The sequence below is a fragment of the Octodon degus genome, unplaced genomic scaffold (assembly GCF_000260255.1).
Source record: "Octodon degus isolate 3935 unplaced genomic scaffold, OctDeg1.0 scaffold00008, whole genome shotgun sequence".
NCBI classification, from domain to species: domain Eukaryota; kingdom Metazoa; phylum Chordata; class Mammalia; order Rodentia; family Octodontidae; genus Octodon; species Octodon degus.
In genome coordinates, this window is record NW_004524584.1 from 13,927,124 (window position 1) to 13,952,959 (window position 25,836).

Genomic DNA, 25,836 nt, shown 5'->3' on the forward strand with positions numbered 1-25,836 from the left:
CTCCGCCCACTCCCTGCCTGACCCGGCTGTCTCCAAATCCCCCTTCCCAGCTTTGGTCCCCAGCCTCCACCCTGAGGCACGAGAAGGTCATAAGCCAGAGCAGTAGACCACGAGCCGCCAGTCAAGCCCCAACCAGCCACAGCAGAGCCTGGAAGGAGCAGACACGCCTTTATTCCTGAGCCTGAAACACTCACTGGCTCTTCCCTGCACGCAGCCCAGGCCAGCCTGACTGTAGCACCCTGCCTGGGCTGATAACACTGTGCTTGGAGTCCCAGTACCTCCATCCCTGAGTTACATGTGTATGTGCGTGGAGGGGACTCCTGGGTGGGGCTTCTCGAGGGTGCTCCATCACAACCTCCAGAGGTGGGCAGGGTCGGGCAGCTGGCAGCAGTCAGAGTTTGGTGGCCTGAGTGGGCAGAGGAGGGGAGCCTCCAGTCAGTTTCCAAAGGACACATTACACCCTTCCCACCCAACCCTGCCAGCTGCACCCCCTGCCCCAGGAACAGCCTGGTCCAAGGGCAGGGTGAGGCTGGGTGGGGAGACCATGGGTTCACTGGGAACAGAGCCACAGAAGATGGGGTGAACTTCCTGCAAGTGGGGTCAGTGCAGGAACCTGACAGGTTAACAAGAAACAGTTCAGGGGCCAGAAGTCAGCTTACCAAAACAGGGCTGTTGGGGCCAGACCTTGAGTGTTGGAGGGCAAAAGTCACGGCATCATGGACAGTGACGAAGAGATGCTGCTTCGTGATGGATGCGTCAAAGAATTGCCCGGCCTCAAGCTGGGTGACCACAGGGCCTGCAGGCAAGATCTCCCCTGACTCTCAGGCCCACCAGGAACACCAACCCCCAAGCATCTTGGAATGCACAACACCCGTCACCCCTGGGGCTAGAGAGGGATACCAGTCAGTCCTGCCTCCCAGGAAACCTCTGACCTCCAGCTTCCTTCTCTTTGTGTTGCCTGGCAAACTCCCTGGCCCAAAGAATCCCACCCTCTTCCCAGACTGCTCCTGCGGGCCCCAGCCAACGCACTGTGGCAGGCTGCGATATACACTTCCACCTCGATCTCACGAAAGTCCCGGAAAATCTGCAACAGAAAAGGGGCTGAGCTCAGAGGGCAACAGGGCAGGCTGGGGAGGGCTCTGGAGGACTCAGAGGGCTGTCAGGGACAGTGACGGGCAGAGCGGAGCCTGCAGCGGTGGCCCCTTACATTCTTCAGGCTCTTGATGCACACGGTGTCCACAAAGGAGAGGGCTCCCAGGTCCAAGATGAGACTGTGGAAGTCTGGCTGCAGCAGGCCTAGAGCCTTCAGCGTGGTTGCAGCTGCGGCCTTGGCGTCTTCCTGCCTGCTGACTGCCACTTCCTCCAGCTCGTTCGCTGGGCTCACCTGCAGAGGAGGCAGATGTGCGGAAGGGCTGCCCACAAGGGTGCAAAGGCAGGCCGTGCACACATCTCGGAGGGATACACAGCGTCAGAGACAGGAGCACGTGTGGAGCACCACAACAGGGGGTGTGCAGAAGACACGGGAAGGTACAGACATGGGGGAGCCGTGTATGCATGCAGAGACAGGAGGAACAAGCACAGGACACGCAGGAAAGCACACACGGACACGCGCACAGTGCTGTCCCTTCCTGGGCATAAGCTTAATAGAGGCACAAGAAGAGAAGGTTCCATCCTCAGGGCAGAATGGGTGGGGCCCAGGGACAGAGCCAGCAGACCGGTGTCCATCTGCACAGACTCAGCCAGAGACATCCTCTCAATCTCCAGCTGAGCTTAGCATCCTCTCTGACCCCATACTCCCAAAGCACACAGGCTGTGGGTTCTGTAGCATCTACAAATTCTAGGTCTTCACCCAAGCCTGAGATCACAGACAAGAGAGCCACAGAAGAGCCCCACACAATTAGAAGGCCTCGTACAGCATCTCCCCTTCCTCCAGCAATCAGAACAACACCCTTGAACCCATGGCCACCAGGCACATGTGCCACCCGCATCTCTGTGGCTCCTGCTGCACTTTACCTGGGCCCTGGAGTCCTCCGCACCACTGCCCTTGACGTCTCCATGGCTGGCATCCACGCTGACAGAAACCGTAGTGCCACTGGAAGGGGCAGCCTAGACAGGGGAAGAGAAGAGAGAAAAAGAGCTCTCCTAGCTGCACCTAACAACATGCTAGGCAGGCCTAGAATCACTCCTGACTCTGGACAGTTAGGTGGTCCAGGGCCAAATGCTGTGAGACCCAGGGCAGCCAAGCTGATGGCAGCAGAGTTCTGGCTGATGCTGGGGGCAGCCACAGACATGGAGGGGATGGTGATGATGCATGCTGTCACCGGAACAGGAGGAAGAACAACAAAACACCACCTGGGCAGAGCCAGGCCAGGCCCTGGACAACTGAGAAAGGGGAGGCCAAGGAGGGGGGCTGAGAATTCAGCGGCCTGGAAGCTGGGAGAAAGGCTGCTGGGAAGCAGCAGGGCAGGGGACAGAGAACAGCAGAGCCAGAGGAAGGGGTCAGGGCAAAGGTCAGCTGGGTCACCAGCAAGACAGAGTGAAGTGGACAGCCGCACAGCAATCAGCAGCTGAAAGGGACCTTGCCTGTTTGTCTTTCCGCTGTCGCTTCAGCTTCCGCTCCTGCTTCCTGAGCCGCTTCTTCTTCTGGGCCAGGAGATGGTCAACATCCACCCCACACTAGAGGCAAACATCAGACAAAAGGAACTGGTCACCCTGGGGGAGTTAGGGGCCCTCGAGCACCCTCCAGGAGACCCTGGCCTCACCCTCTGCTTCAGCGCATCACTGTAGAGCTCAGCATTGGCAAAGTACAAGGTGGCCGAGGACCGGAAGACCTTCACGCCGGGGACTTCCTTGGCCTGAGGATGGGCAGGGCTAGGGTAGTGAGCCGAGCTGTCCCCTCATTCCTGTCCTCTATTGAATCCCCTTCTGCCTTTCCTCCCAACAGCACCCCATGCCTGACATCCCCACCCTCTTTCTGGAACTCAGGCCAAGAGCCTAGGTCATTCTGATTGCATGTTCTGTTTGGATACTGTCCAGATCCTCTCTTCCGACTTCTCCTCCCCTTTGTCTCCAGCCAGGCAGGTTTCGCCCCCATGTTGGGGTCTCCAAGCTATCCTGTAGTCTGTTTCTGTAGGCAACAAGGCCTCTCTAGGTGGTCATCTCAAGCCTACCTTCCCAGTCCCAAAGCTCAGGATGAAGCCCAGGGCTCTGCTGATACATGGTGTCCCTCTCCGTCAGGCCAGGATGCTCCCCTTATGTCCTCTCACACCGTGGACCCCTCGGTCCACCCCTTGTTCTGTCTAACCAACAGGCCCTCAGCCACCAAGATTATGCCCTAAGTGGCTTCTTTTATTCCAGAATTCTGACTCAATCCTTTGTGCATTTGGCACAGGACTTCAAAGGAAGTGAACACACTGGACAGTTAGCAGGCCACTGACCAGATCAAGAAACAGCCTCCCCTTTATGTTGTGACCCAAGGCCCTGCCACTCCATATTCCTGATCCAGGCTGCTGGCTCCAAGACTGAACACCCCCTGTTCCCCAGTTTTCTATCTTCTCCTCTCTCTGGCCAGCTCCCCCTACCTTGAAATCCTAAGGATCAAAGCCAAAGTGCTCTCAATGTCTCATGCCCTTCCTACAGTGAAGGGTTGACAAGGATTGTCCCACTCTACCTGTGACACCTGCCAACCGCCTACCCTCAGCCCCTGCCGCACACCTCCGAATACTCTGCCACATCTCGGTAAATGTCTGTGTCTGGCACCTGTCCCAGGATGGAGTAGCGGGGCCTGTGGAGAAGGCAAACATAGGGAGCCACGAAGGCACACTAAGGATGTGCCCTGAGGTAGAGATGGCTGGGGAGCAGCCATTGGAGGGCCCCGACGCCCTCAGCAGCTGGAAGTGGAAGAAGCGAAAGGTTTGACTCACAGCTGTGTTCGGACCACTACGAGCAGCAGGGAAAAGGCTATTGCAACGGCCAGGCCAATGTCCAGATTCAACAGGATGGTGGCCACAAAGGTCACCAGCCAGATAAGCTGGAAACAGAGCACCAGGGGTTAAAGGGTTTAGAGGGGCCATTAGGGTGAAGGCCACCCATCCACCCTGGGTTCCTGCCAGGTTCTCAGGCCTCTCACCAGATCAACTCGATTGGTCTTCCAGAGGGAGCATATGTCAGAGAATTGCTTCAACATGCCTTTCAGGTTCACAATAATGATAGCTGCCAGCACTGCCTGGGATAGGAAGAATGCCATCGGAGCTGCTGAGCAGTGCCCACATTCTGACAAGCTCAACCATTCAGGCATGACACAGACTAACTACTTCAACCTGACAATTTGGATCTAATTCTGGGAAGTTCTAACCCCTGACCCTGGACTTCAGATTGTACTCCAAAGATTTCAACCTTGAAAACCAGGGCATGACCTTGTCTTTCTTTCCTTACCTCACCAAGACCAGACAGACTGACAAGAGCCCCTAGCCTGACCAAGGCCCAGTAGCCTGGTGTGGAAGCCTGGGCTCACCTTGGGCAAGTGTTGGAAGAGTTCCCCAAGTTTGAGGATGATGATGAGAATGAAGATGGAAGAGACTGCTCCAGCAACCTGGGGCAGGAAGAGGCAAGGTGGCACCACTGACAAAGCAGGGTGCACACAGGTGTGAATACACCTCTCTGCCCAGGCCCATGGCCCACCTGCGTGTTGCCCCCAGTAGTCTCCTGTACCAGGCTTCGGGACATGGAGCAGCTCACAGGGAAGCACTGGAAGAAGCCCCCAATGAAGTTACTGAGGCCGAGGGCTACCAGCTCCTGGTGGGGGAGTACAGGTATGAGGAGGCTTGCCGGGGTACCAGTTGCCATCCCACTGTGACCAGGCAGATGTAACATCTTCTGCTGTCCCTACAACAGTCTCTGAGATTGGGCTGCTATCCTTACTTCCCATTTTTCCCCTCACAGCCCCTCCACCCAGCCTGATATTCCCTCCCTTAATTGGCTGGAGCCTCTGCACATTGTCCCCTCCATGTCCCACACCATGTAGACCTGGTTGCTATCCACCCGGTAGCCATGTCTCAGGGCGAAGATCTTCCCCAGTGAGATGGCAATGGCGAACCCAACCACGGCAATGGCGAAGGCATTTCCCACCAGTTTTGCAAACAGCTGGGGGTTGGGTGCCATGGGGGGAACCAACCTGGAAGAAACATCTGTGAGGTTGAAGGACCATGTTGGTCTTGGATCACTGACCTGCCCTGGTCTGACAGAGGCTAGAGCTCACCCTGTAGGGATGGAACCCACGATGTCCACATTAAAGTTCTTGTTCAGGTTCGCACCATAGGAGATGCCTGTGGCTACAATGAGCTGTGGGAAGAAGAAATAGCCAGAGGAGGGAGGTACTAGTGTTATGAGGGAGACAAACAAGTTATTCTAGAAGAAGAGGAAGACACTGAGGTAAAAACTTTCCAAGGGGTAAAGAGTTCTTTTTATATATTTTGTCTTTCTGCAACAAGGTTTTGCTATATAGTTCAGGTTAGCCCTGAACTCACTTTGTAGCCCAAGCAGACCTCAAACTTACAGTGATCCCCCTGCCTCAGCCTCCCAAGTGCTGGGGTTACAGGTGTGTGCCACCATGCCCAGCATACAAGGAGTTCTTGGGAGGGCAGAGAGGCACTACCATTTGATGAAAGATGCTGTCAGATGGGAAGAAGCCAAATGGGGGCTTCCCATTATGCTCCCCTCAGTACCCAGGAATCCTCACAGTAGCCACAGCAGCTGGCCCTCTAAACGCTGGAGGCTACCCACATCATCAGGGTCTGTCTCACTTGCCCTTCTCCCCTACTCCCCCACCTCATCAGGGTCCATCTCACTTGCCCCTCTCCCCTACTCCCTGGCATGCGAACCGTGAGCAGCTCCCCAGGTACTGGCAGAGGCAGATACCGATGCAGCTTCTCATTGAATATCTTCACCATCATGAGTGCCACCCCGGCCACAAGTGCAGTGACAAGGGTGCCAACTGATGTCTTAGGAAGGTTTCGGCAGACGTCCACCAGAGTCTGAGGAGAAGCAGGGTCACAGCCTTCACTCAAGGCCATGGGCACATCTCCCTACTCCACCGTCACGCCCACTCACCATGATAAGGGACAGGGGTCCTGAGCGGCTGCTGCTCAGCTGGAGGCCAAACACATACTTGAGCTGTGAGATAAACACCTGGATAGACGCAGCTGTGGTGTAGCTGCGCACCAGTGGCTCAGACAGGTAGTTGACTACGAAGCCAAACTGCACCAGGCCCAGTGCTACCTGTGGGGTGGCCAGGGACAGTCAAGGAAGGCAGCAGTGGACCAGGACAAGTGGAATCAGAGACAAGTAAAGAGGAAGAACAGGAGGATGGATGCATCTGTCACCAGGCAGTGGGGTGGGAGGGCGCACACTCCTAGCTGCTCCATACCTGGAAAAGGCCTACCAGGACACTAAGCGTGGAGGCCAGCTGCACACGCTCATCACTGATAGTGGAGTTTGTGCTCTGCCGGACGACTTCATCTGGTACCATGGATTCTGTCACACTGCCCACCATCACAGACATGATAGCAAAGGTCCCTGCAGGGAACAAGGTAAGGCAGCCTTGCAGAGGACACTATCCTGCCCTAAAGCCCTGGTCTTAAGAGAAGTCAAGCATCCAATTCTGGACTGCAAAGTTCAGACTACGACTATGCAAATGGATGCAATGCTGGCAACTAGGTACAATGGGGTCCAATGTGAGCCCTGAGTCCATAGTTCTGATGAATGGTTAGAAAAGCTGGTCTTGCTTCACCTACCCTGCTCCCCATGCCCAGTGGCTCAGGAACACAGGCTCTTTATGCAATGTGAAATGCGTTGTGGCATGCCTCATACTTGCAGACTTGTGCCAAGTTCTGGGCCCCTTGAGCTGCCCCGCCCACTTGCATCTGCCATCAAATCCCCTGAATTTGCAGTCCTAAACCAGGGCCAAGTCTTGCCCAGAGATGAATGCCTGCCTGGTTTAGCCCTCCCTCATACATGCTCCATGGCAAATATGGGCATCTTCCTGGAAGGCTAGGCCTGACTCTACTCACCCACAGAGATGTGTCGGGAAGTACCAAACAGGAAATAGATGAAGACAGGGTAGAAGGAGCTGTAAAGGCCAAACACGGGGGGCAATCCAGCCAAAAGGGCATAGGCCAAGCCTGCAGGTGGAATGGGAACAATGTAGCCCTGGAGGAAAGAGTCTTAAAAGGTTGAGGCAATCCAAGCCCTGAGCCAGGGGTCATAATTCCAAGTTTAGAAGTCATGACTCAGGTCATAGGGCTTCTAGGCTATGGCCAGGAAGGTGGCTCACCCTGTGGAAGCTGCATGATAGCCACACTCAGGCCAGACAACAAGTCACCCAGGAGCCACTCACGCACACGATAGTGGGGTAACCAGCCCGAGACTGGGAAGTATTTGAGTAGAAGGCCATAGGCCCGAGAACGGGAACACCTGGGAGGAGGAAGGGCATGTGTCAGTGACAGAGGTACCTAACCCTGCCAGAGTCCCCAACCCATATCCTTGATCTTACTGAAACCAGGTTCGCCACTGATGAGTCCTAGGTGCTGGGCCCCAGTGCCCCAGCTGCTCCAGTTGCTCCTGGTTCAGCAGTGGCCGTTCCACATGAAGCTCCATGGTTGGTGTTGTAGACAGCAGTACCTGTGTCCCTTAGTCTATGGTGGAAAGATGAAGGAGACAGAGTAAGATACCCCTTGCCCTACCTTCTCCACACTTCCACCTGGGACCAGAGTCACACATCTGATTTTTCCAGGCCTCAAGATCACAACTGGTCCAGCCCCCAGCTGATCCCTGTGAGCTCCATGCCCAGGCAGGGGCAGTACCTGAACTTTGACTAGTGGAGGCCTCTTTATGGGCCAAAGTCCCTCATGAGAAGGGAGAGCAAGATGAACACGACCCATACATCCAGGCTAGGTGTGGCTGCCCAGCCCTGAGTACTGGGTTGAGTTCAGGTCCAGGTCCAGGTCCAGGCTCTCTGCCTCTCCTAGCCCCCTCTTTCTGGTCCCTTGCCCTCCTGGAACCAGTCCTTGAGTCCTTATCCAGCTGCCCTGTGAACCCCGCCTGGCCAGCTGAGAGCATACTCTGGGAAGGGATCCAGAAAAGCAGAGGTTTAGATCTTCAAGCAACTTTCTCCAAGTCTCAGGCTCACAGATGAGACCCTCACCTCTAAGAGAAGGTCAGTTTTACCACTGGCCTTCTAGCACCAAGGTTCCAGTTATAGACAAGCTGGGGCCTAGTCTGGGAAAGCCACGCGATGGCTCTCACCTAGGTCATCTCTGAGGAGGTCTTTCCTGGAGTGGGAAGCTCCCACCTGAAGTATGGAAAAATCTTCCCTGGAAAAAATGAGATTTTTAGGGCCAGTCACACCTAGAGGGAATTCCGACCTGTCAGGAAAGCCTTCACCATCCAGGAAGGTGCAGATGCGAGAAATCTCTGACCTGAGGGGAATCTCATGGTCCAGGGGCTCCTCTCTGAAGGGGGAGAAACACTTCTGGAACAGGAGATTGGGGGAAGGGGAACAGCTTTGTTCTGGGAAGAGCCAGGAGAAGTACTGAACTGGGTGGGGGGGTAGAGTGGGAGAAAGCCTCCTCTGGGAAGATCTCAAGATGCGGGGTCTTCTAGAGGGTCAGGGACTCTAGCATGTTAAGAAAGCTTTCTTTTGTCAGGGGAATTCTGATCTGGGAGAAACTCTGAGAGAGAGGACTCCACTGAGGGGCACGCACCCACCTGGGAACAGTCGCTAATCAGAATGTCCCAACTGGAAGGGGAGAAGAGCAGGTGTGAGGAAGATCCTTGGGTTCTCGGCACTGCTGTGTCCCAAATATCTGTGAGCCTCTCTGCCCTGGAGTCACTCAGATCTTCTTAAGGACTCCCTCTCCAAACGGGACACGCGCCTGGGGGTGGAGCCTCGCCCTCAGCCCCGCCCCAAGGCGGCCCGGGCCTGCAGGGCGTGGCCCTCACTCATGCTAACGGAACCCGGCCGAGGCTGTCCTCAGCTCATCTCCGACCCAGCTGCACATCTCTCGGCCCGGCTGCACACCTCGGGTCGGGGCTCCAGCACAGCCAGCTCCCACCCCATCCCTCCGCACAGATGGGCCAATAACCGCAGGAACCTGGCAAGGCGGCAAGCCGAAGGTGCTGCAGTGGACACTCGGGCCGGGACAGCCCGCACTCACCCCGACGCGTCCGAAGGCCCCATGGCACCCAAGCGGCCCAGCGGCCGCTGCTCAAAGCGGATCGGGCGGGAGGCCCTCAGCACCCCGTGACGAGCTACCGAACCAATCCCGGGACCGGAGTGCAGGCTTGGACCAACCAAAACTCGTGGCCGGCCTATGTCACGGTCTCCAAGAGGGGTGAGTCGGGGAAGGGAGGCTTAACCCCTTCGGGCCCGCCCACCTCAATGGCTCTCTACAGGGGAGGGGCGGGACTACAGAATTGGAACCTGGGACTCGCTCGCGATTGGCTGCAGCAGCGTCGGTAAGCGCCCCCGAGCGGTGGCTTCACGGATGGCTGCCGCGCCTTACGCAGCAGAAGCCAGCCCTTACTGTGGCGCATCCAGAGACCCGAGACAGTCCCTAAGGGTCCCCTCCAACTCTCGCTACCTAGGCCGGAAATGAAGGGGCGAGCGTCCTCTACTCCCGCTTCAAGGCCCAGAATCTCTCCGGGAAGGTCCCTCCAGGACTGCGGAGAAACAACGCTAGTCATCCCCGGGTCAGTGCGACTGGTGGACAAAGTAGGAGCTACAAGGGCGGCAGCTCCAAGAATTGATCTGACGACTGGGCTGGGAAGAAGATGCCAGACCAGGGCTGAAGGGTCTGAACACTGAGGAGTCTGCGTGCTGCTTCCCGCCTGGAAGGCAGGCCCCCTGACCACTCTGCTGCCAGCACCAAGCTGCCAACCTCGCGCCCAGTCACAAGGTGAGGGGCCGCTTTCAGAGTGAAAGAGAGAGGAACCTGGTCCAGATCTTTTGTGAAGTGGGCTAAAAATAACTGGATGTTCTTGAAACGTCCAACAGGCTCAAGTTCCTCCCAAAGGTCAGTCACAACCACCGCCCTTCCACCATCTCCACAGAAGGAGACAACGTTCATTTTCTATAGAAGTTTATTCCCAAAACAGAGCGCGTCTTCACGGAACAATTTATACAGACAGGAAAGAGGGTGGCTGGGCTGGGGGGGGGGGGTGTAACCCCAGAGAGGGGCTTCTATAGCACCTAGGACATAATAAGGATGCTGTCCTACCCACAGCCCTTCAAGGGTTGGGGTCATTCTGGGTAAGGAGAGCTAGAGTCCTGGATGGTGGGATTTCAATGAAATAGAATTTTTAATCTCCTTAGAAACTGCCTCCCAAAAGTACATATGGGGTACAGATATCTGCACCCTACACAACCACTGTTCCTCAGGCCTCCTGGGTTTGCTGTGAAACAGAGAACTCAGAGCTGACCTCTGGCCTGGGAGAGCTGGGGGCTAGAAACCCCTCAAGATGACCAGGGCCAGGCTCCTCACAGGTAGCTCCTCTAAGCCCCCTTCCTATTTCTCCTATCTTTCACTTGTCAACAAAGGGGGGGAAATGTGCTCAACTGTAAACAAAGTGTAAAGTTCAAACTTTTAAGTTGTAAACAAATATAACATTTTAAGATATCTGTACCTGTAAACAAAGTAACAAAAATCTAAAGTCCCCAGTTCTGAACATCAAAGTAAGGAAAGTAAAGAGTTTTGTGAACAGGGTCCTAACAGTCATTCTTCCCTTTATAAGGGAATAAAGGAGGCAATGGAAGCAGTCATTTCTGCAGCCCAGGTGCCTAGGGCCAGGGAGGATCCTGTAAACATGGGGGAAAGTGGCACCTACATTCGGGGTCTTGGATTCCCTTATTTCTGCTCCCTTTGCTTACCCACTTGCCCATCCTCGGGGAAGTGTCAGGGAATCAATGGCACCACAGGCTTTTGCTGAGGCAAGGGCGCACTAGCAACCCCCTGCACCTACCCGCTGCAGGAGTGTCTAAGTAGACACCCAAGCCTCCCCAAGGGAGAAAGGGAAGCCTTGCTCTGTAAACATGACATCTGCTGCTCCGCCAGCACCCACAGCATCAGTCCTAGGTATAAGGCAGCAAGTGGCAGGGACTCCCCATAACACACAGACATCCACAGGGAGGACTGGTATGAGCAAGCCCCTATGAGGGATCAGAGGACCCCAGTTTCCAAGACCCACCCACAGCCCCACAACTTTCTGCAGGGCATTCTAGAAAAAGCAGAATCCATTCTATACTTTGAGCCCTGACCTGGGGGCTTGGAGGGGGGCAGGGAAAGGAGGGCATGTGTCCCACCTATAGGCTCCACCTGGGTAAGATGAGAGAAAACATGGTTTTCTAGTGACCCAAATGAGGCCAAATTCTGCATCTCTCTCCCTTTGTCCCCTTCTCCCTCCCAGCCCAGCATCAGACTCTCCCCACTCAACAAAAAAGCTGAAAAATAACATAAGCATATCTCTCTGGTTACAAAGATACAAAAGGTATAAAAGTCCTCCCTTCAGTCCCCACCCTGGCACCTGTCACATGCATGTTCACAGATGCACATGGAACCTCCTCGCAGCAGTAGAGGGGGCCTCCCAGCAGGCCACCCTGGGGTCAGCCTGTGACTGGTAGAATCTCTTCAGTTAGCCCAAATCTTCCATCACCCAGCCGCTCCTCCTCATCTGCACTTCCGCCCCTCAGGAGTGACCCTCACTTCTGGGAACTCTGTAGTGTTGAACATAGAAATCAAAGGTCACTGCCAAGATGCCCCCACTTCTAAGGCCCCTCATGCCCACTCCAGGGTTCTAAATCCTCCACCTACCCTGGGCTCTAGACTTATTAGCAAAGGCTCTTGGCCCCTGAGGTCCTGTCTCTTAGAAACCACCTGCTATGTACAGATGCTTTTCAAAGTACTTCACTAATGCAAGCACTTGACTGATGACTAATGATGTCTCTCAACTCTCCACATCTCAGAGTTTGTCACTATAGGCCCCTTCTATAGATGGAGAAACAGAGGTGCAGAGGCTGGTACCCTTCCCCAAATCATGCAGCACAGACAGAACTCAAACTTAGATCTGTGTGACTCCAGAGCCTGAACCCCAGCTCAGGGCCCCAGCCTTCTTCCCACGAGGCAGACCCCCAAGCTAGGCAGCAGAGGGACCTGCCCCTCACCATCCCTCCAGGGTCCCAAAGCCTGGCCTCGCCTTTGTTTCTTTGTCCTCTCAGCACTGGGCCTTGCTCAACCCTGTTGGTCCTCTGCCCTGTCCCCAGAGTCCTCTCTCCATAGATACCCATCCCTCCCAGTCTGATTTAAATGATTTTTCCCTGCCTGAAATGCAACTCTCCTATTGGCTTACAAGACCTGGGCAACTCCTGGGTCCACCTCCTCCCAAGTGCCAGCATTTCTTCTTAGATTCCTGTATATGCAGCTCCTTATGGGTGTGTTTGCCTCCCTTTACCCATGGAGGTACCCTTTGCAGGTACCTGGGGTATGTCAGGTCCCACCTCAAGGCTTCTGAGTCCCATCCCACAATGCCCATAGGTAGGAAGAACTTAATATTGACTGCATACCACAATGAATGATTTCTTCTCCAGATTGGCTCTTCACCCTGGCATACCCTGGTGTCCCATATGATCACTTAGGCAAAGACTCCCAAGCAAAGCCTCTTCTCTCCTGTCTGCCCCTTGCAAATATCCAGGTACCTCCCACTTCTGAGCCTTGACTCCTCTCCTGTCTTCTTCACCACTAGCTCCAGCCCTTTGGAAAGTACATCTCCCCTCCCTAGCCTAGGAGGTATGAGAAAGAGGTTGGTCCCAGTCACACACTTGCCAAGTCCCTGCTGGTCATATTTCCCTGCCAGCCTTCTGTCTCCAGCCTGGGGCAGCTGACACCTGTTTGCCAACCCCCACCCATCTGGTGGTGGAACTCAGGGTTGGGCAAATAGAATAGTTCCCTAAGCTGATGAGGATGTGGCCCAGTGGCCAGGCCATGCTTACTCGGAATCCGGCGACAGCTCTGAGATGCTGTGAGACGTGGCCGAGCGAGGCGTAGAGGGCCCAAGTGCAGAGGCGGTGGCAGAAGGTGTAGCAGTGGTGTGAGGGCCTGAGGGTGTACTTGAGGACTGCACGGAGGACAGGGCTGAGGAGTTGAAGGAGGCGAGGATGGAGGAGAGAATGTCCAGCTGCTCTGTGGAGGGGCCATGGCTGGGGCCACTGGCAGGGCCCTCCCTCGCTCTGAGCAGCGGTGGGGGTGGTCCAAGGGCCTCTCGTGAAGGGTGCTGACTAGGCCCCTGGTCCAGCCGCTCCCGAGAGTTCGAGCTCCTAGACAGAGGGTCCAGGGGCCGGGATGGCAAAAGGGGGTCCCTTGGGAGCTGCCGCGGGGAAGATAGGGGCAGAGGTGGGTGCTGGGAATCAAGGTCCCGAATCCGGCGGGCAGGAGGCAGTGTGTTCAGCCACTCTCGTGGTGCCCCTAAGTCCAGCGTGTCCCGAGACCCAAAGCGGCCGGCCATGACACCAGGGTAGTCCCGGGGTGGCTGCCTCCGTGGCAGCGTGCTGCCCCGGTCTCTGGGCTCTGGGCGGCCTGGAGCAGTATCCAGGCATTCCTGGGACCCTGGACGGCTCATAGGGTGCAGAACAGGGGCAGGGAGCTCCTCCAGCTGCTCCCGGCTCAGCTGCCGCCGCAAGAGTACATCCAACTGTTCTCGAGAAGAGTAGCGACTGGCTGGCTGTGATAAGCTGCCTGTGCCCCCACCAGCATAGATGCGACCATAAGAGGCAGCTGGCACAGCACGGTGACCCAAGGTGGCTGCACGACACCAGGACAGCTCAGGAGCACCTCGGGTCTGTGGCACCAATGGGTACTGCAATCGGTTCTTCAGGATGCCTATGGGAGGAACAGAGTGGGGCACAGGGGTTGGGTGAGGGCAGGCAGAAATTCCTTGGGTCTAGGGATGTGGTAGTCCCTGGGATCCCTATCATGGGGTTGGGAGCAGAAACCCATCAGGGAAGAACAGAGGCAGCCTTAGAAGTTTCCATGAAGCATCAGGATGGAGTCAGAGTAGAGATGCAGCAATCTTCTGCCTCAGGGCAGGGCAGCCCATGGTGCAGGGCTGGGGACATATCTCCCCCTGAGATCCAAAGAGGGGCACCCCCTGCCCAGGTCAAAAGGGCAGGAATCACCAAGTTTGGGACAGCAATAGCTCCCAGTGTCTCTATGAGGAAAGGAGGAAAGCTAAAGGCAGAAATCTCTTGTGTTGGTGCAGGATGCCTTCTGGGGTCGCTGTAAAGCAGGATGGGGGAGGGAGACTGACAGACCAGAGCAGACTGGGAGTGGGAAAGGGAAAGGCGCTGGTGCAGAAGTGGTCCTTGGGGTCGCTGTGCTATGGGCAGAGCACTGTGGGGAGGTCTCCCTGGGTCAGTCCCTCAGAGGATGAATCAGGGTAGAGCAGGTTAAAGCAGCAGGCATTTTTGGCTTGGGGTCAGGAGGTGAGATGCTTAGTTCAGGGTACAGAGAGCCTCCAGGCTTTCTGCAGTATCAGCTAACAGTCAGTGCTCCTACCTTTCCTTTGACGCTGGGCACGGCCCAAGGAGGTTTCATCCCCACTGGTCAGAGCCAGATCTGGCTGGTTGTTGTTGGCTGCATCTTTGCTGGTGTCCAGCCCCAAGCGCCTCTCAGAACCCCAGGTCTGCAGAGCACAGGGCCCTGCTTCGCACTCCCCCAGAGCGGGCCAGTAGGACAGGAGGTCGTTGCCATCCACATCTGTGGAGCCAGGACACAGCCTCAGGGTCCCCTGACCCTTACCCCCCACCTCGAGATTTTGGCTGCTGTCACTAAAGCAGAAGTAGGAAGAGAAATGTGTCTCCTCCAAGACCATCCAGGAAGTGGGTTATAGGATAAGGCCTTATCCTTAACTGTAAGTGGACAGAGACTGGAGACAGAGGAGTGATGGCTGAGAGGTCCTGAAAACCAAGATGAACCCCAGCCCACAAGGAAGCCAAGAGGCTAGAGGGAGGACATGTCCCTCTTGTAATCCCTCTGACCTCATCACTGTGTTGCCCAGGGTCCCCCAAGCACAGATGAAAGCATGACAGAGTTAGAGCATGGGGTCCTAGTGATGACTCCAGAGGCTCCTAATGGAGGCTGCCGAGATGGGGGTCCCTGCATCAGATCTAAGTAGAACACGAGGTGTATTTTGGTCACCCTGGGGGTCAGAGGGCTCCCATTACCTTTGGGGTGAGTGAGGAGCCTTTCACTCTGAGCTGCTCGACAGAGAGGACGCTGGAAACGCCCTCGTGCCCGGCCATTGTCCTCGCTTTCTGAAGATGGAATGGACAGACTCCTTTCTTCCTCCAAGGAGAGGTCACTGTCAGAATCAGAGTCTGCACCTAGAGTTGGGAAGGTCAGAGAGAAAGGTGTACAGTAGCTTGGAGAGGCAAAGGATGTGGGGATATGAAAAGGGCCTAAAACTGAGGGGCTGGAGGTTGGGCGGGGAAAAGGGGAGGTGTGGGGTACAGGTTGGAGCAGAAGGGCTGGGCTTATCAGCAGTGGCTGGCTCAGGAGTAGGTTGGGAGAACTAGGGCTGGGTGAGTAGGTGCCCCTGAGGCAGTGACCTGGGGGGAGCTTGTCCCACTCTAGTCAGACAGTGTTCCTAGTTTGGGACAAAAGAAAGGGGAACTGGGGAGAGACCCTCTGCCTCCCTCCTTCCTGACCCAGGGCTCCAACTCCACCAGCATCTCGATGGAACATGGCCACATCCAGGTCAGTGGGGCCAGAATGAGCCTGGAGGCTGTGGTCAGTGTGGTCAGCAGCTGAGCCATGTCGAGCCAGGACATTGTCCCTGAAATACAGAGGCCCCCACCAAAGAGAATGTGATTGAGTCAGTGCTGTGGAAGCTGGAAAGCATCTGAGGATATCAGCAGGGCCTCAGGGACTGAGCTGCATGGAGCCACAAGTCTTAAAGTCTGGCAACACTAAGCCCTAGAGAAGGACTGGACTCCTCAAGCCATCTGTAGCCACTGACCTGAGGTAGCTGCGGCCCCGCTGGCTGTCCTGGTCCTGGGTCCGACCTGAGCGAGCACTGCTCACTGAGGAGACGGTGGAGGCACCAAGAGTGATGCGAATGAGGCCGCTCTCTTCGAAGAGGGCTGTGTTGTTGTAGGCTCCAGGCCCCTGGGCGAGGCAGGCAGAAAGGGACTGTGAGCCAGCCCTGAGGGAACCCTAGGCCTGGGCCTCCCTGGCCCCCATCCCAACGCCTCAGCCTTGGCAGCCCCTCACCGTCCCGGGGGCTGGTCTTGTCTCCTCGGGTGCTGCCTTCTTGCCCAGACAGGCTGGTGTCCAGGCAGCCCGAGCATCTGCATTCAGGACACAGAAGAGCAGGAGCACTGCCAGGCCCTGTGGGTCAGCAAGGGTCAGTGTGATGTCAGTGAAGAGAGCTTAGAGATCAGAATGAAAGAAGTTCAAAAATTCAGGGTCATCAGGGGATTCGTTGGGGCTGGTGGATGCCCCTGTCAGCCACTACAGATTAGTGAGAATCAATGGGGAGTCAGAGTGGGACAGAAAGGGATTTGGAAGCCAGGCGTGGTGGCCCACACTTGTAATCCCAGCGCTCTGGAAGGTAGGAGCCTGAGACAGAGGATCAGAAATTTAAGCCCACCCTGACCAACTTAGCTACTTTGCAAGATCCTGTCTCAAAGTAAAAAAATAAAAATAAAAAGGCCTGGGGATTTAACCCAGTATAAAGGAGACCCTGCCAGGCATGTTGATATTCAGGAGGCTGAGGCATGAGGAATGCTGCTAGTTAAACTGCATAGCAAAACTATCTCAAAAAGAAAATAAAATGAAGGAGGCCCTGAGCTCAATCCCTAGTACTAGAAAAAGAAAAAAACAAAGGGGAGGCAGGGAGGTCCGGACAAGTCAGCAGGGGCAGTAAAGTCTACGCAGCAGAAGTGAATGGAGTCAGTGACAGTCTGCAGCTCAGCAAGGGGCCAGGAGCCATCCACACACAGCCCAACTAGCCAGGGTCCCACTGAGAGTCAGCTGCAGGCCTGCGGTCAACTAAGGCCACCGACTGGTCTGGCATTAGCAACCAGCCTGAACTGAGAATGGCCTGCTGGAGCCCGGCCAGGGTAGGGGTGGGGGAAGCAGTAGGAAAGGGCACCAGCAGTACCTGGAGGCCACAGAGTCCAGCGTGGAGGTAGTGGAAGGCCAGGATGCTGTGATTGACAGCCAGGAGGCCAAAAAGCCAGGAGGCACTGACCAGCAGAAGCAGCAGAAAGGAGCTGCGAAGGGTCCTGCCGAGAGGACATGGGAGGACACTGGAGGACACACGAGGGTCAGGCAGGGCTCACACGGGACATGGGAGGACATGGGGGCTAACAGAAGAAGACGGGAGGATACTCAGGAGAATACTGGGGAGATAAGCAGTCACACAAAGACCCAGGAGTACACTCGGAGCATAAGAGGAGACGGGGAAAACAAAGGAGTAGGAAGGCCATGAGAGGAGGAAACACAGAAGATAGGTGGGGGACACATGGGGCAGGGGGCAAAGTGAGCCACCCAGGCTACAGGAAACTGGGGAGACCTAGGGGACAAGGCGACAGCAGAGTGGAAGCAGGTGTGGGGCCAGAATATGGCAAGGACACCAGAGAGGGGCCATGGGTAGGGCAGATGTAACTTCATCCCTTCATAGAAACTTCACCAAGGGTGCTCTGGGTGGTCTGGACCACAACTAGGATGGGTCTGCCTACTGGGAACCCCAACCCCACAGCATCCCCCAGCCAGTGAACTCACAGCACAGGGGTCTTCTTGGCCTCCCTCTGCCCAGTGGAGCAGGATGTGCGGGCAGCAAGGAGAAACATAGTCCCATTCATCTAGACCCATGGCAGCCGTGGGGGGCCGGGTAGGGCAGCGCAAGACAGAGAGACAGGGATAGTGAGAGACACAGAGACAGGATCAGAGACCAAGACTGCACAGAAGCAAAACAAGTGAAACATTCTTCCTCTCTCCTACATGCGAACGCACGTGTGCATACACACACACCCCAGAAACCGAGAGAGAAACCTGGAATCACAGGAATAGTCAGAGAACCAGAAAGTAATACAGAGTCAGAGAGGCAGGGGAAGTTGCTGCATCTCTGACCTATGCCCCCGTCTCCATGCCGGCTAAGCAGCAAGGAGTAACTCTGTGACCAGACAACAGAAGTGGAGGCAGCTCAGCAAGGCTGCGGATGCTCAGCAGATCTCTACGATGCTTGCTGCAAGCTTTCTCTTCTCCCCAAGAGAAGGCACACGGGTAGCACCACATGCCCAGCACTCACCACTATCACAAGGACAACAGGACTGGCAAAACTCCAGATGAGGGGATCGTGGATGGAGATCCAGCAGAAGTCAGGGTTCCCATAACCCTCAGGGTCCAGGCCAACAGCAAGGCCTTGGGAAAGAAGGGGTGTGTCCTAGAGCTGCTGAGCCAAATGCATGGGGAGAAGCTGGGGGAGGGTTAGCAGGCTCCTCCCCAAGTAGATGGCATGGAAGCTGAGGATAGGGGTGGTAATCAGGAGTGGGGACACAGTCAGGAGTCAGGCTATTGGATGGACAGAGGCTGGGAGTCACAGCCTTAAATGGGCCAAGGGTGGGGCCTCACCCAGCAGCACAGCAGGGACGCCCCAGCCCAGGGCATGGTAGAAACGCATGGCACCACGGTCCACGTTGCGTGGCTCAACCTGCATGCGGTAGAGGTGCAGGCCCTGCACCAGGAGCCATGCAAAGGTGCTGAGGAAGAAGTAGTGCAGGAGGATGGCGACCACAGTGCACACCAGCTGAAGGCAGGGTGGTGGAGTGTCAGGACCTCTCTGCCTTCAGCCCACCTCTGACCCCATGCCAAACAACTGCTTCCCACTTGACCCCTGACCCCCAGCATCTTGCTTTAGCATCCTACCCCAAACCATTGCCCAATCTGAGCACTCCAACCTCAGCAGCTTTGGCCCCAGAGCTGTGCAGGACAAGTTTGGTCATCAGGACAGACATGACTTGGCCTTGACCCTGTACCTGGTTGTGGGTTCTGTAGATTCCCAGTAAGAAGAGCAGCTCTGCCACCCCTAGAGCGGCTGCCACATTGGCATGGATCCCACGCACATTGGACTTGAGGCTGCGCAGACTCAGAAGGACCACTGCAGTCAGCACCAGGGCAGCCACAGACACTGCCATGGCCACATGGGTAAATACGGCCAGCAGCTCCAGGTCACCCTCCAGCCGCTGTGTAGACAATGATGATGGTCAATAGTGTGCTGGGCAGAACTTTCCTGTCCCTTCAGCCTCATATTTCCTTAACATACTGAATATAGACATACCTCACGGGGGGAAGCGTCCATAAGGACCCCAAAAGTTCCTGTCCTGCTGCAGCGACACCGAGCATGGGACCCATTCCTGTGCACCAGTTCACAGTCCCGTGCTGTCCACATCCCATGCTGGTCCTCCCTGCAGCCACAGGACAGTTAGCCCCACCTGCCCATGCGGGAGTAGGAGATGGCAGGAAGGGCTGTAGGAGCCTGGAGGTGGGAAACATCATCCCTCACGGGTTTAGCTGCACAGCAGCACAGGAAGGGGCCTTGGGGCAAGTAGGGGCTTTTGGTCAGATTTCCAGAGGCTAACAGGGACAAAGGGTTTCCTTACGGGCCAGGTGGGTCCCACTGCACGCAGATCGCCTTGCTCCTGTTCGCTGTTTGTAGCAGGTGAAACTCAAGGTTGATCGGGGACTCCAGGACACCCCTTAGGAAGTTGTGTCCATGAAATACAGCCACACTGACCACCGGGGAGTTCATAACAGGGTTCTGAGGAAGCCTGAGAAGACACCCATCTGGATTTGGATGCTGCTGGCCTCTGCACTCTCTGACTGCCCATTTCACTTTGCCTTTGAATCACTTGCCACAGCTGACCCAGGGCCTGGGACGCTCCCAAAACAGTGCTATTTCTGAGAATATCTTGAGCCTCCACTGGTGCCAGAAGGTGTGGCCTCCCTGCCCAGCCTGGGTCTGGAGGCCTGAATAGCTCCACTGTCTGTGACTACTAACCTCAAACATCCCCTCCTGCTCTTATCTGATATGCATTGATCACTTGGTCTCTGTCTCTATCAGCCACTTGGTCTGCCTGTATCTGGCTCACATACCCCTCTGTGTTTTATGGCCCCACCTATCACTAAATGGCTGTCAACCTGCATCACAGCTACCCTGTACAGCTCCAGAAAACATTCACTTGGAATCCATCTTGCATAGGTTCCCTGGAGCTGTGTGCAGCAGCACATCATATATCTGTGAACCTAAATATCTGCGAACCTAAATATCTGCTCACCAAAAATGGAAGAGCTAGCTGGGCAGAAGCTCAGAGGAAGCTCAGGAGTGAGATGCCTTAGAGTACCTGGTGCCCCGGCGCTCAGCCTGGAACTGGGCAGGGAGAAGGCCTCCCAAGGTGCGATACACAAGGAGAATGACAATGGAGACTGAAGACTCAGGCTGTGGCTCTGGGGGTGCTGGTGGAGGGACTGCACTTGAAGAAGTAGAGTTTTCCATGCTGCTGCCAGTGGGCAGAACTGCCAGGGAGAGGAGGGGCACTGTCAGTATCCACACACCTACCTCTTACCCTGAGTATCCACACACCTACCTCTGAACCCACCCCAGAATCAAGCTTCTCAAGAGCTGGACAGTTGGGGGAGCAGGGATCCAGGAAGGGGACATGCAAGGCCTAGGAAGAGTCAGCTGTCATGAGGGAGGGGATCTGGCAAGGTAGGGGTGTGGCAAGGTGTGAGGTGGGGAGAATTGGCAAGAAGATGGTGTGGTATCTGACTTGGGGAGAACAGGGAGACAGGACCTGATCCACAGGCCACCCAAAAGCTCCCACCTTCAGACAAGGGTGGCCGTGGGGACTGGGAAGGCAGCAGAACATGAGTATGAGGATCCCAGGCATCCTGTCCCCGAAAAAGGTTGCTGTGGTAGCGGGGATATCGACGGGTTGCTTGGGTGGAGCTGGGGTGCTCCATACGGTCAATACTGAGCACTGCCCAGGAGAAAGAAAGTGACACCTATCAAGGACCCTCTCTCCACACTAAAGGTCCCATTCCCAGCTACCCCCATCCTGTACCCAACTTTCACTGTGCTCACTGCCAGTGCAGTGCCTATCCCACAAGTGCGGAGGGCAGTAGCACAGCTTCCTACATTAGCAGCTCCTGTCCCCTGGATCCCTAGGTCCTCCTGCAGCCCCTACCCTGCCCCGCCCACCCACCACGCACTGATATTGGGTGTCACCAGCCCCACAGGGTTCAGGTATGTGAGCTCCATATTTCTTGCAAGTGTAGCCGCATATTCCTCCAGATGCTGCACCAGCCCCGCGCTGCCTGGGGAGCCCCCAGGGGCCCGCTGCCCAAGTGCTGCCCACAAGTCCCCTGTCTCTGGAGCAAGCAGTGCAGAGCCGGCCCACAGCAGATTCTGGGAGGATGGAGATGGAGTTTTGCTCAACTCAGTGAGGAACATGCATAAGGGGGCAAAGCAGGCATGAGGGGTCTGGCCAGGTGCTCGGAGGGGCCCCAACCTTAAGAGGATGGAGACAGAGGCCATGGGAAGAGGAAAAGCCCAGGGCTGCAGTTGGGAGGGATCTAAACTGGGGATCTGGGGCTGGGGTCTGAGGATCGGGACAGGGGCTAGGAGTCAGGGCCAGGGACTCAGGAACATAGGCATAGGCCCACCTCATTGAAGTGGGCGTCTTGTGTAGCTGTCAGCCCAAAACCCTCCTGATGGTTCTCAAAGGCCAGCAGGTAGGCCAGCAGGCGAGCAGTGACTCGAACATCTTGACTGAAGTAGTAGTCAGTGTGGCCAGTCACCTCCCGCAGTCGCTGGGCCAACTTCTTGGCTTCCACAGTGTCCAGTGCAATCCTGTTCTGCTCTAGGCCATCCAGCTGCCAGGACAAGGATGGCAGTAATTACTTGTTGGTCTCACAGGCCTTTTTAAAAAGGCTTAAAGGGAGAAAGTCTTAGCCAAGTAAAAGGGCAATCAGGAAAAGCCCATGAAGTCAAGGGTTGGGTATGCTATTTGGGGGCCACGACAGGTGTGGGGATGCTGAGACCAGGGAAAATCCTGGGTACACGTCAAGGTCTGGGCAATCTCACCAGCAGACTAAGCTCTCGAAAGGTAGGGGAGGTACAGTTGAAGAGGTCAGGTTCCAGCCAACCATGGTCCTCATCACAGAGTCGCACAGCAGCACCTGGGAGCAGGCAGCCCCAGGTCAGGCCAGAGCCCAGATACCTCTGCTGATGGGTGGCCACAGCACCCTCTCTTGTCCCAGGGGAAAGCCTGAGGCAGAGGCCAGAGTGACAGAGGTCCACAGCTAGACTCCTGGACATAGTGGCCCAGGCCTATTAGCCCTATGATCCATTCTCACCACCAAGCACATACTATAAGCACACACATATGCACACACATCACACACGCTAATGCTCACAGCTGTACACACATAGACACAAGGTCACACAGTGCTACTTCATCCACACACAAACGCACTGCCAGACAAGGTCTTCCAGAGTGACCCAAGTGAGGCAGGTTGGGATAGAAGTTGAGTGAGAATTGATATGGCTTTAAGGGAGCTTGTAGCTACCAACAAAAACAACCTTAACTTAAATACAGAACCCCATCCCCTCAAGACAGACTCATAAACACATGCATAGTCACAGAAAGACACACACATGAGCATGCACACATGGGCAATCTCCATCAGCCATTGCAAAGACCTCAGGCAGCAGGGAGAGTTCTGAGGGGCCCAAAAGCAGCAGGGCAAGCTGGAGTCCTCAGGCAAAGGGGTAGGGTCTTTGTGACTTCAGTCAGTAGGGAAAGGCCTTCAGGAAACTCAGAAAGTGGGGAAAATCTTGCAGGAATCTCAAGAATTGGGGTAGGTTCTACAAGTCTCAGGAAGTATGGAAAGGCACAGGGGGGCCAGGGGGTAACTCTCAAAGGACCTCAGGCCTCTGAGAAGGGACTCTGGAGTCCTCAGACAGCACACAGGGGCCTCAAGGGATTTAAGGCAGCTGGAATTCACTGAGAGACCTCAGGCAGTGGAGAGGGGTCTGCAGGGAACTTAAGAAGCAGGAAGGATCTGCAAAAGCTCTGGCAGTGGGAGGGGCAGCGCACCTGAGCAAACACGTACCCCTTACCTGCACCCCGCAATCCTGCCCAGAAGCCAAGAGAAACAGATGGAGTCTTAATGAGAGTGTAGGGAGGTGTAGAGAGACCCAGATCCCCTAGGAGGTAGTGAGGAACCCACACAGACTCCCACTCCCACTTCGTTACATGTATAAGGCACCCAACTTGGGAAAAGAAAGTAGCTCCAGCAGTCAAAACACAGGCCCAGCCCCCACCCTCAGTGGCATCCCTGTACCCCATAGACTCACCGTGGGCCCCCCGAGGACAGGGGACTGTGGCCAAGACACCAAACTTTGTCTGGGGCCACCACACACCAGATTTCAGGGACTTAGGACAGGCATCATAAAGCACTAGAGAGAGAGGGAACTCTAAACCAAGTTGCCAGGCAAGTGATGGCAACCTCTACTGTCCCTCTGTCACCTACCACAGGCCCACTGCCCACCACTTCCTGGCTGGTTTCTCAGAAGCTAGCCCATCCCTGAGGGGTAATTGTGGGGTGTCCTGGATATAACTGATCTTCAGGAAAAGCCCTCACCCTTACATCCCTTCCATCTACCCCAGGAGCAAAAATATCCCTCTCAATGACCACGAGTGACATCAGCCATTTTTTCTTTTTAACTAAAACTGGTGTCTTATTTTCCACTAAACTCACATTCATCATAAGGACCCAGCCCTTGATAGGAGAAGCTGGGTAGAACTTTCTCACCTCGGCAGCCACTGGCAGTCACCTCTGCAAAGGGACTATCACAGCTGTTGCACTGGCGGCCAAGGGCTCCTGGGCGGCAGGGACACTGCCCACTGTGGGGTGCACATGAGCGCGAGGTGGAGCCCACAGGGTAGCAGTCACAAGGGAGGCATGAGTCACTGCCCCGTGGTCGGTAGTGGAACTCCTGTTCAAGGATGGGTCAGGGGCCTGAAGTCAGAGGTCAGGGCTTAAGGTAAGGGTCTCAGGTGAAGGCTTGGGGAACAAGTGGAATCAAGGGACAAGGGTAAGGAGAACAGGGCTTAAAGGCCAGAAGGAAGACTGGCCTCAAATAAAGTGAGAGAAGGGGTTAGTGCTTAAGGATGAGAGATCACAACTGGACGCAGGTGAGAGGTTAGAGCCCATGTCAAATGGCAAAGATCAGCAGGCTATCAAGAGTCATAAATGATGTCTGAAGAAGGGTTAAAAGGTCAGGGATCAGGATCAAGCAAACCTTGCAGTGACACTGCCCATTTGTCTTGTTGCAGTTGGGGTCAAAGCCCTTGTGAACATCACAGTTGCAGGGGCCACAGGTTGGGCTTCCCCACCAGCCTCGGGGACACTGCTGGTCCATCCTGGACATGAGATGTTATCTCAGTAACCCTCCCCATACCAGCAGGTCTCACCAGAACCTCAGCCTCAGCTTCTTACCTGTGCTCACAGTGGTGCCCAAAATAACCACCTACGCAGTCACAGGTATAGCCGTGGGGGGCTCCTGGCAGGTGCCGGCATGACCCCTGGTTCTGACAGGGGTTCAAGAGACAGGCGTCCACACAGCCTGGGCCATAGTAACCTGCAGAATGGGTTGGAAGCTCAGAGCACTGGCCACAGAACACAGAGGAAAGAGGCTTCTATACCTAGTCCAGGCCCTCCAGCCCAGGTCCCTGCCCAGATAACCATAGCCACCTTCTAGAGGCCCACCTGGTTGGCAGGTACAGGTAAAAGTCTGCCAGAGGTCTTGGCAGTCAGCATGGGGTGGGCAGGGTGCAGAGGCACAGGCATTCGTCACGATGCAGCCAGGCTCCACATTCATTTGGTGGCTAGGGGGCAGCAGGGCTGGGGACCCCAAGGGTGCAGAGCCAAGCCACACACCCTATGGACACAGCCAGCAAGGGGTGAGTCCCAACCTCAAGCCCTATACATCTGATGATCCCTGATATACAGTCTCCTCCAAGCCTCCCAAAGATGATGGCCACACAAATATCCCCAATTCAGCTCCCAGAGGACCTAGTCGTGCTGTCTCTGATAGAGATCTCTGATGACTCTTGATAATCTACACTACCATCTCACCTCCCAACACTACAGCAAGCTCAACCTGTTTCTCATTGCTCAGAGTCATTGAACTCCCCTCCAACCCCACCTGCATGCAGCCTTTCAGGTTCCCTAAGAGGCCCTGACATCTGACCACTGACTCCAGTATCCCCATATCCTGTTTCCATGTAGAACCCTACCTGGATACAGCCAACCAAACCCTGAGGAGCCTCCTCCTTACTGCTGAGTGGCAGGCCTCCAACGTGGAGCTGCTTTACCTGCAGGCCATGCAGCTCAGTCCCCACTGCCATGGTGTCCTAGAAGAGGGACAGTCAGCACTGAGAGAAAGACATACCCCAGAGCCAGTACTGGCCTTCTTTAGCCTGCATGAGCATGCTTTGTCCTTCTGTACCAGAAGAATGGGCTGAGAATGAGCTCAAGCATGGAGAACCTGCCTACGTAGAGGGATATGTAACAGAAAAGGCCCTCTTAGACCCAGAGCAGACCTTGAAAATCCATGATTTTTGACCTGGGCTAGAGTTTGGGGCAGAGAACAGAAGGGGCTTTTGGTAGTCAGGCAAAGTCCTAGCTACTGAGGTACCTTCAGACTAGGCCAAAAACTTGG

General features: G+C 55.5%; 2 protein-coding genes and 1 long non-coding RNA gene across 8 annotated transcripts in view; 1 reads left to right on the forward strand and 2 right to left on the reverse strand.

The window, feature by feature from the left end:
* Positions 1 to 19,594, forward strand: LOC111813811. The gene is made up of 3 exons (XR_002818970.1): positions 1 to 324; positions 13,479 to 13,484; positions 19,584 to 19,594. It is a non-coding gene; the product is annotated as an uncharacterized LOC111813811 (long non-coding RNA).
* Slc26a6 (solute carrier family 26 member 6) lies at positions 149 to 11,598 on the reverse strand. Of its 5 annotated transcripts, XM_023705723.1 has the most exons (22): positions 9,213 to 9,259; positions 8,764 to 8,794; positions 7,550 to 7,691; positions 7,331 to 7,470; positions 7,068 to 7,178; positions 6,425 to 6,573; positions 6,109 to 6,276; positions 5,880 to 6,032; positions 5,258 to 5,340; positions 5,026 to 5,173; positions 4,681 to 4,794; positions 4,514 to 4,591; positions 4,130 to 4,225; positions 3,924 to 4,030; positions 3,715 to 3,784; positions 2,763 to 2,855; positions 2,584 to 2,676; positions 2,014 to 2,106; positions 1,208 to 1,384; positions 1,030 to 1,084; positions 660 to 796; positions 149 to 406 (listed from the first exon to the last, which is right to left on the reverse strand). In XM_023705723.1, the coding sequence occupies exons 3-22, from the start codon at positions 7,651 to 7,653 to the stop codon at positions 392 to 394; spliced, it is 2,184 nt and encodes a 727-aa protein (XP_023561491.1). In that variant the 5' UTR covers positions 7,654 to 7,691; positions 8,764 to 8,794; positions 9,213 to 9,259; the 3' UTR covers positions 149 to 391. The 5 variants fall into 5 exon arrangements, with proteins under 5 accessions (XP_023561491.1, XP_023561502.1, XP_023561483.1 ...); XM_023705734.1 differs by lacking the exons at positions 8,764 to 8,794; positions 9,213 to 9,259 and adding an exon at positions 11,578 to 11,598; XM_023705715.1 differs by lacking the exon at positions 9,213 to 9,259 and having other exon boundaries at positions 8,764 to 8,896.
* Celsr3 (cadherin EGF LAG seven-pass G-type receptor 3) overlaps positions 11,635 to 25,836 on the reverse strand; it is a 23,927-nt gene continuing 9,725 nt past the window's right edge. The window contains exons 11-36 of one of the 2 annotated variants that reach the window (XM_023705706.1): positions 25,412 to 25,528; positions 24,882 to 25,053; positions 24,612 to 24,753; positions 24,415 to 24,535; positions 23,925 to 24,108; positions 23,467 to 23,568; positions 23,230 to 23,244; positions 22,192 to 22,286; positions 21,771 to 21,980; positions 21,318 to 21,513; positions 20,930 to 21,085; positions 20,450 to 20,621; positions 19,709 to 19,876; positions 19,387 to 19,513; positions 19,085 to 19,291; positions 18,681 to 18,855; positions 18,358 to 18,470; positions 17,832 to 17,911; positions 17,209 to 17,332; positions 16,317 to 16,433; positions 16,063 to 16,211; positions 15,770 to 15,879; positions 15,269 to 15,427; positions 14,601 to 14,801; positions 13,040 to 13,925; positions 11,635 to 11,767 (exon numbers count right to left, since the gene is read on the reverse strand). In XM_023705706.1, coding sequence (XP_023561474.1) covers positions 11,740 to 11,767; positions 13,040 to 13,925; positions 14,601 to 14,801; positions 15,269 to 15,427; positions 15,770 to 15,879; positions 16,063 to 16,211; positions 16,317 to 16,433; positions 17,209 to 17,332; positions 17,832 to 17,911; positions 18,358 to 18,470; positions 18,681 to 18,855; positions 19,085 to 19,291; positions 19,387 to 19,513; positions 19,709 to 19,876; positions 20,450 to 20,621; positions 20,930 to 21,085; positions 21,318 to 21,513; positions 21,771 to 21,980; positions 22,192 to 22,286; positions 23,230 to 23,244; positions 23,467 to 23,568; positions 23,925 to 24,108; positions 24,415 to 24,535; positions 24,612 to 24,753; positions 24,882 to 25,053; positions 25,412 to 25,528 — 4,326 coding nt within the window. In that variant the 3' untranslated portion in view covers positions 11,635 to 11,739. The remainder of the gene's footprint in view (positions 11,768 to 13,039; positions 13,926 to 14,600; positions 14,802 to 15,268; positions 15,428 to 15,769; positions 15,880 to 16,062; positions 16,212 to 16,316; positions 16,434 to 17,208; positions 17,333 to 17,831; positions 17,912 to 18,357; positions 18,471 to 18,680; positions 18,856 to 19,084; positions 19,292 to 19,386; positions 19,514 to 19,708; positions 19,877 to 20,449; positions 20,622 to 20,929; positions 21,086 to 21,317; positions 21,514 to 21,770; positions 21,981 to 22,191; positions 22,287 to 23,229; positions 23,245 to 23,466; positions 23,569 to 23,924; positions 24,109 to 24,414; positions 24,536 to 24,611; positions 24,754 to 24,881; positions 25,054 to 25,411; positions 25,529 to 25,836) is intronic. The other variant, XM_004625063.2, reaches the window with a different exon arrangement.

Bases quoted from the DNA above. Each gene is read 5' to 3' on its own strand.
- Slc26a6 (XM_023705734.1), bottom strand. From the start codon at position 7,653: ATGGAGCTTCATGTGGAACGGCCACTGCTGAACCAGGAGCAACTGGAG. The intron at 7,471-7,549 runs GTAAGATCAAGG...TCCTCCTCCCAG, and splicing joins CAGTGGCGAACCTGGTTTCA to GTGTTCCCGTTCTCGGGCCT. The intron at 1,385-2,013 runs GTAAAGTGCAGC...CCTCCTCTGCAG, and splicing joins CGGAGGACTCCAGGGCCCAG to GTGAGCCCAGCGAACGAGCT.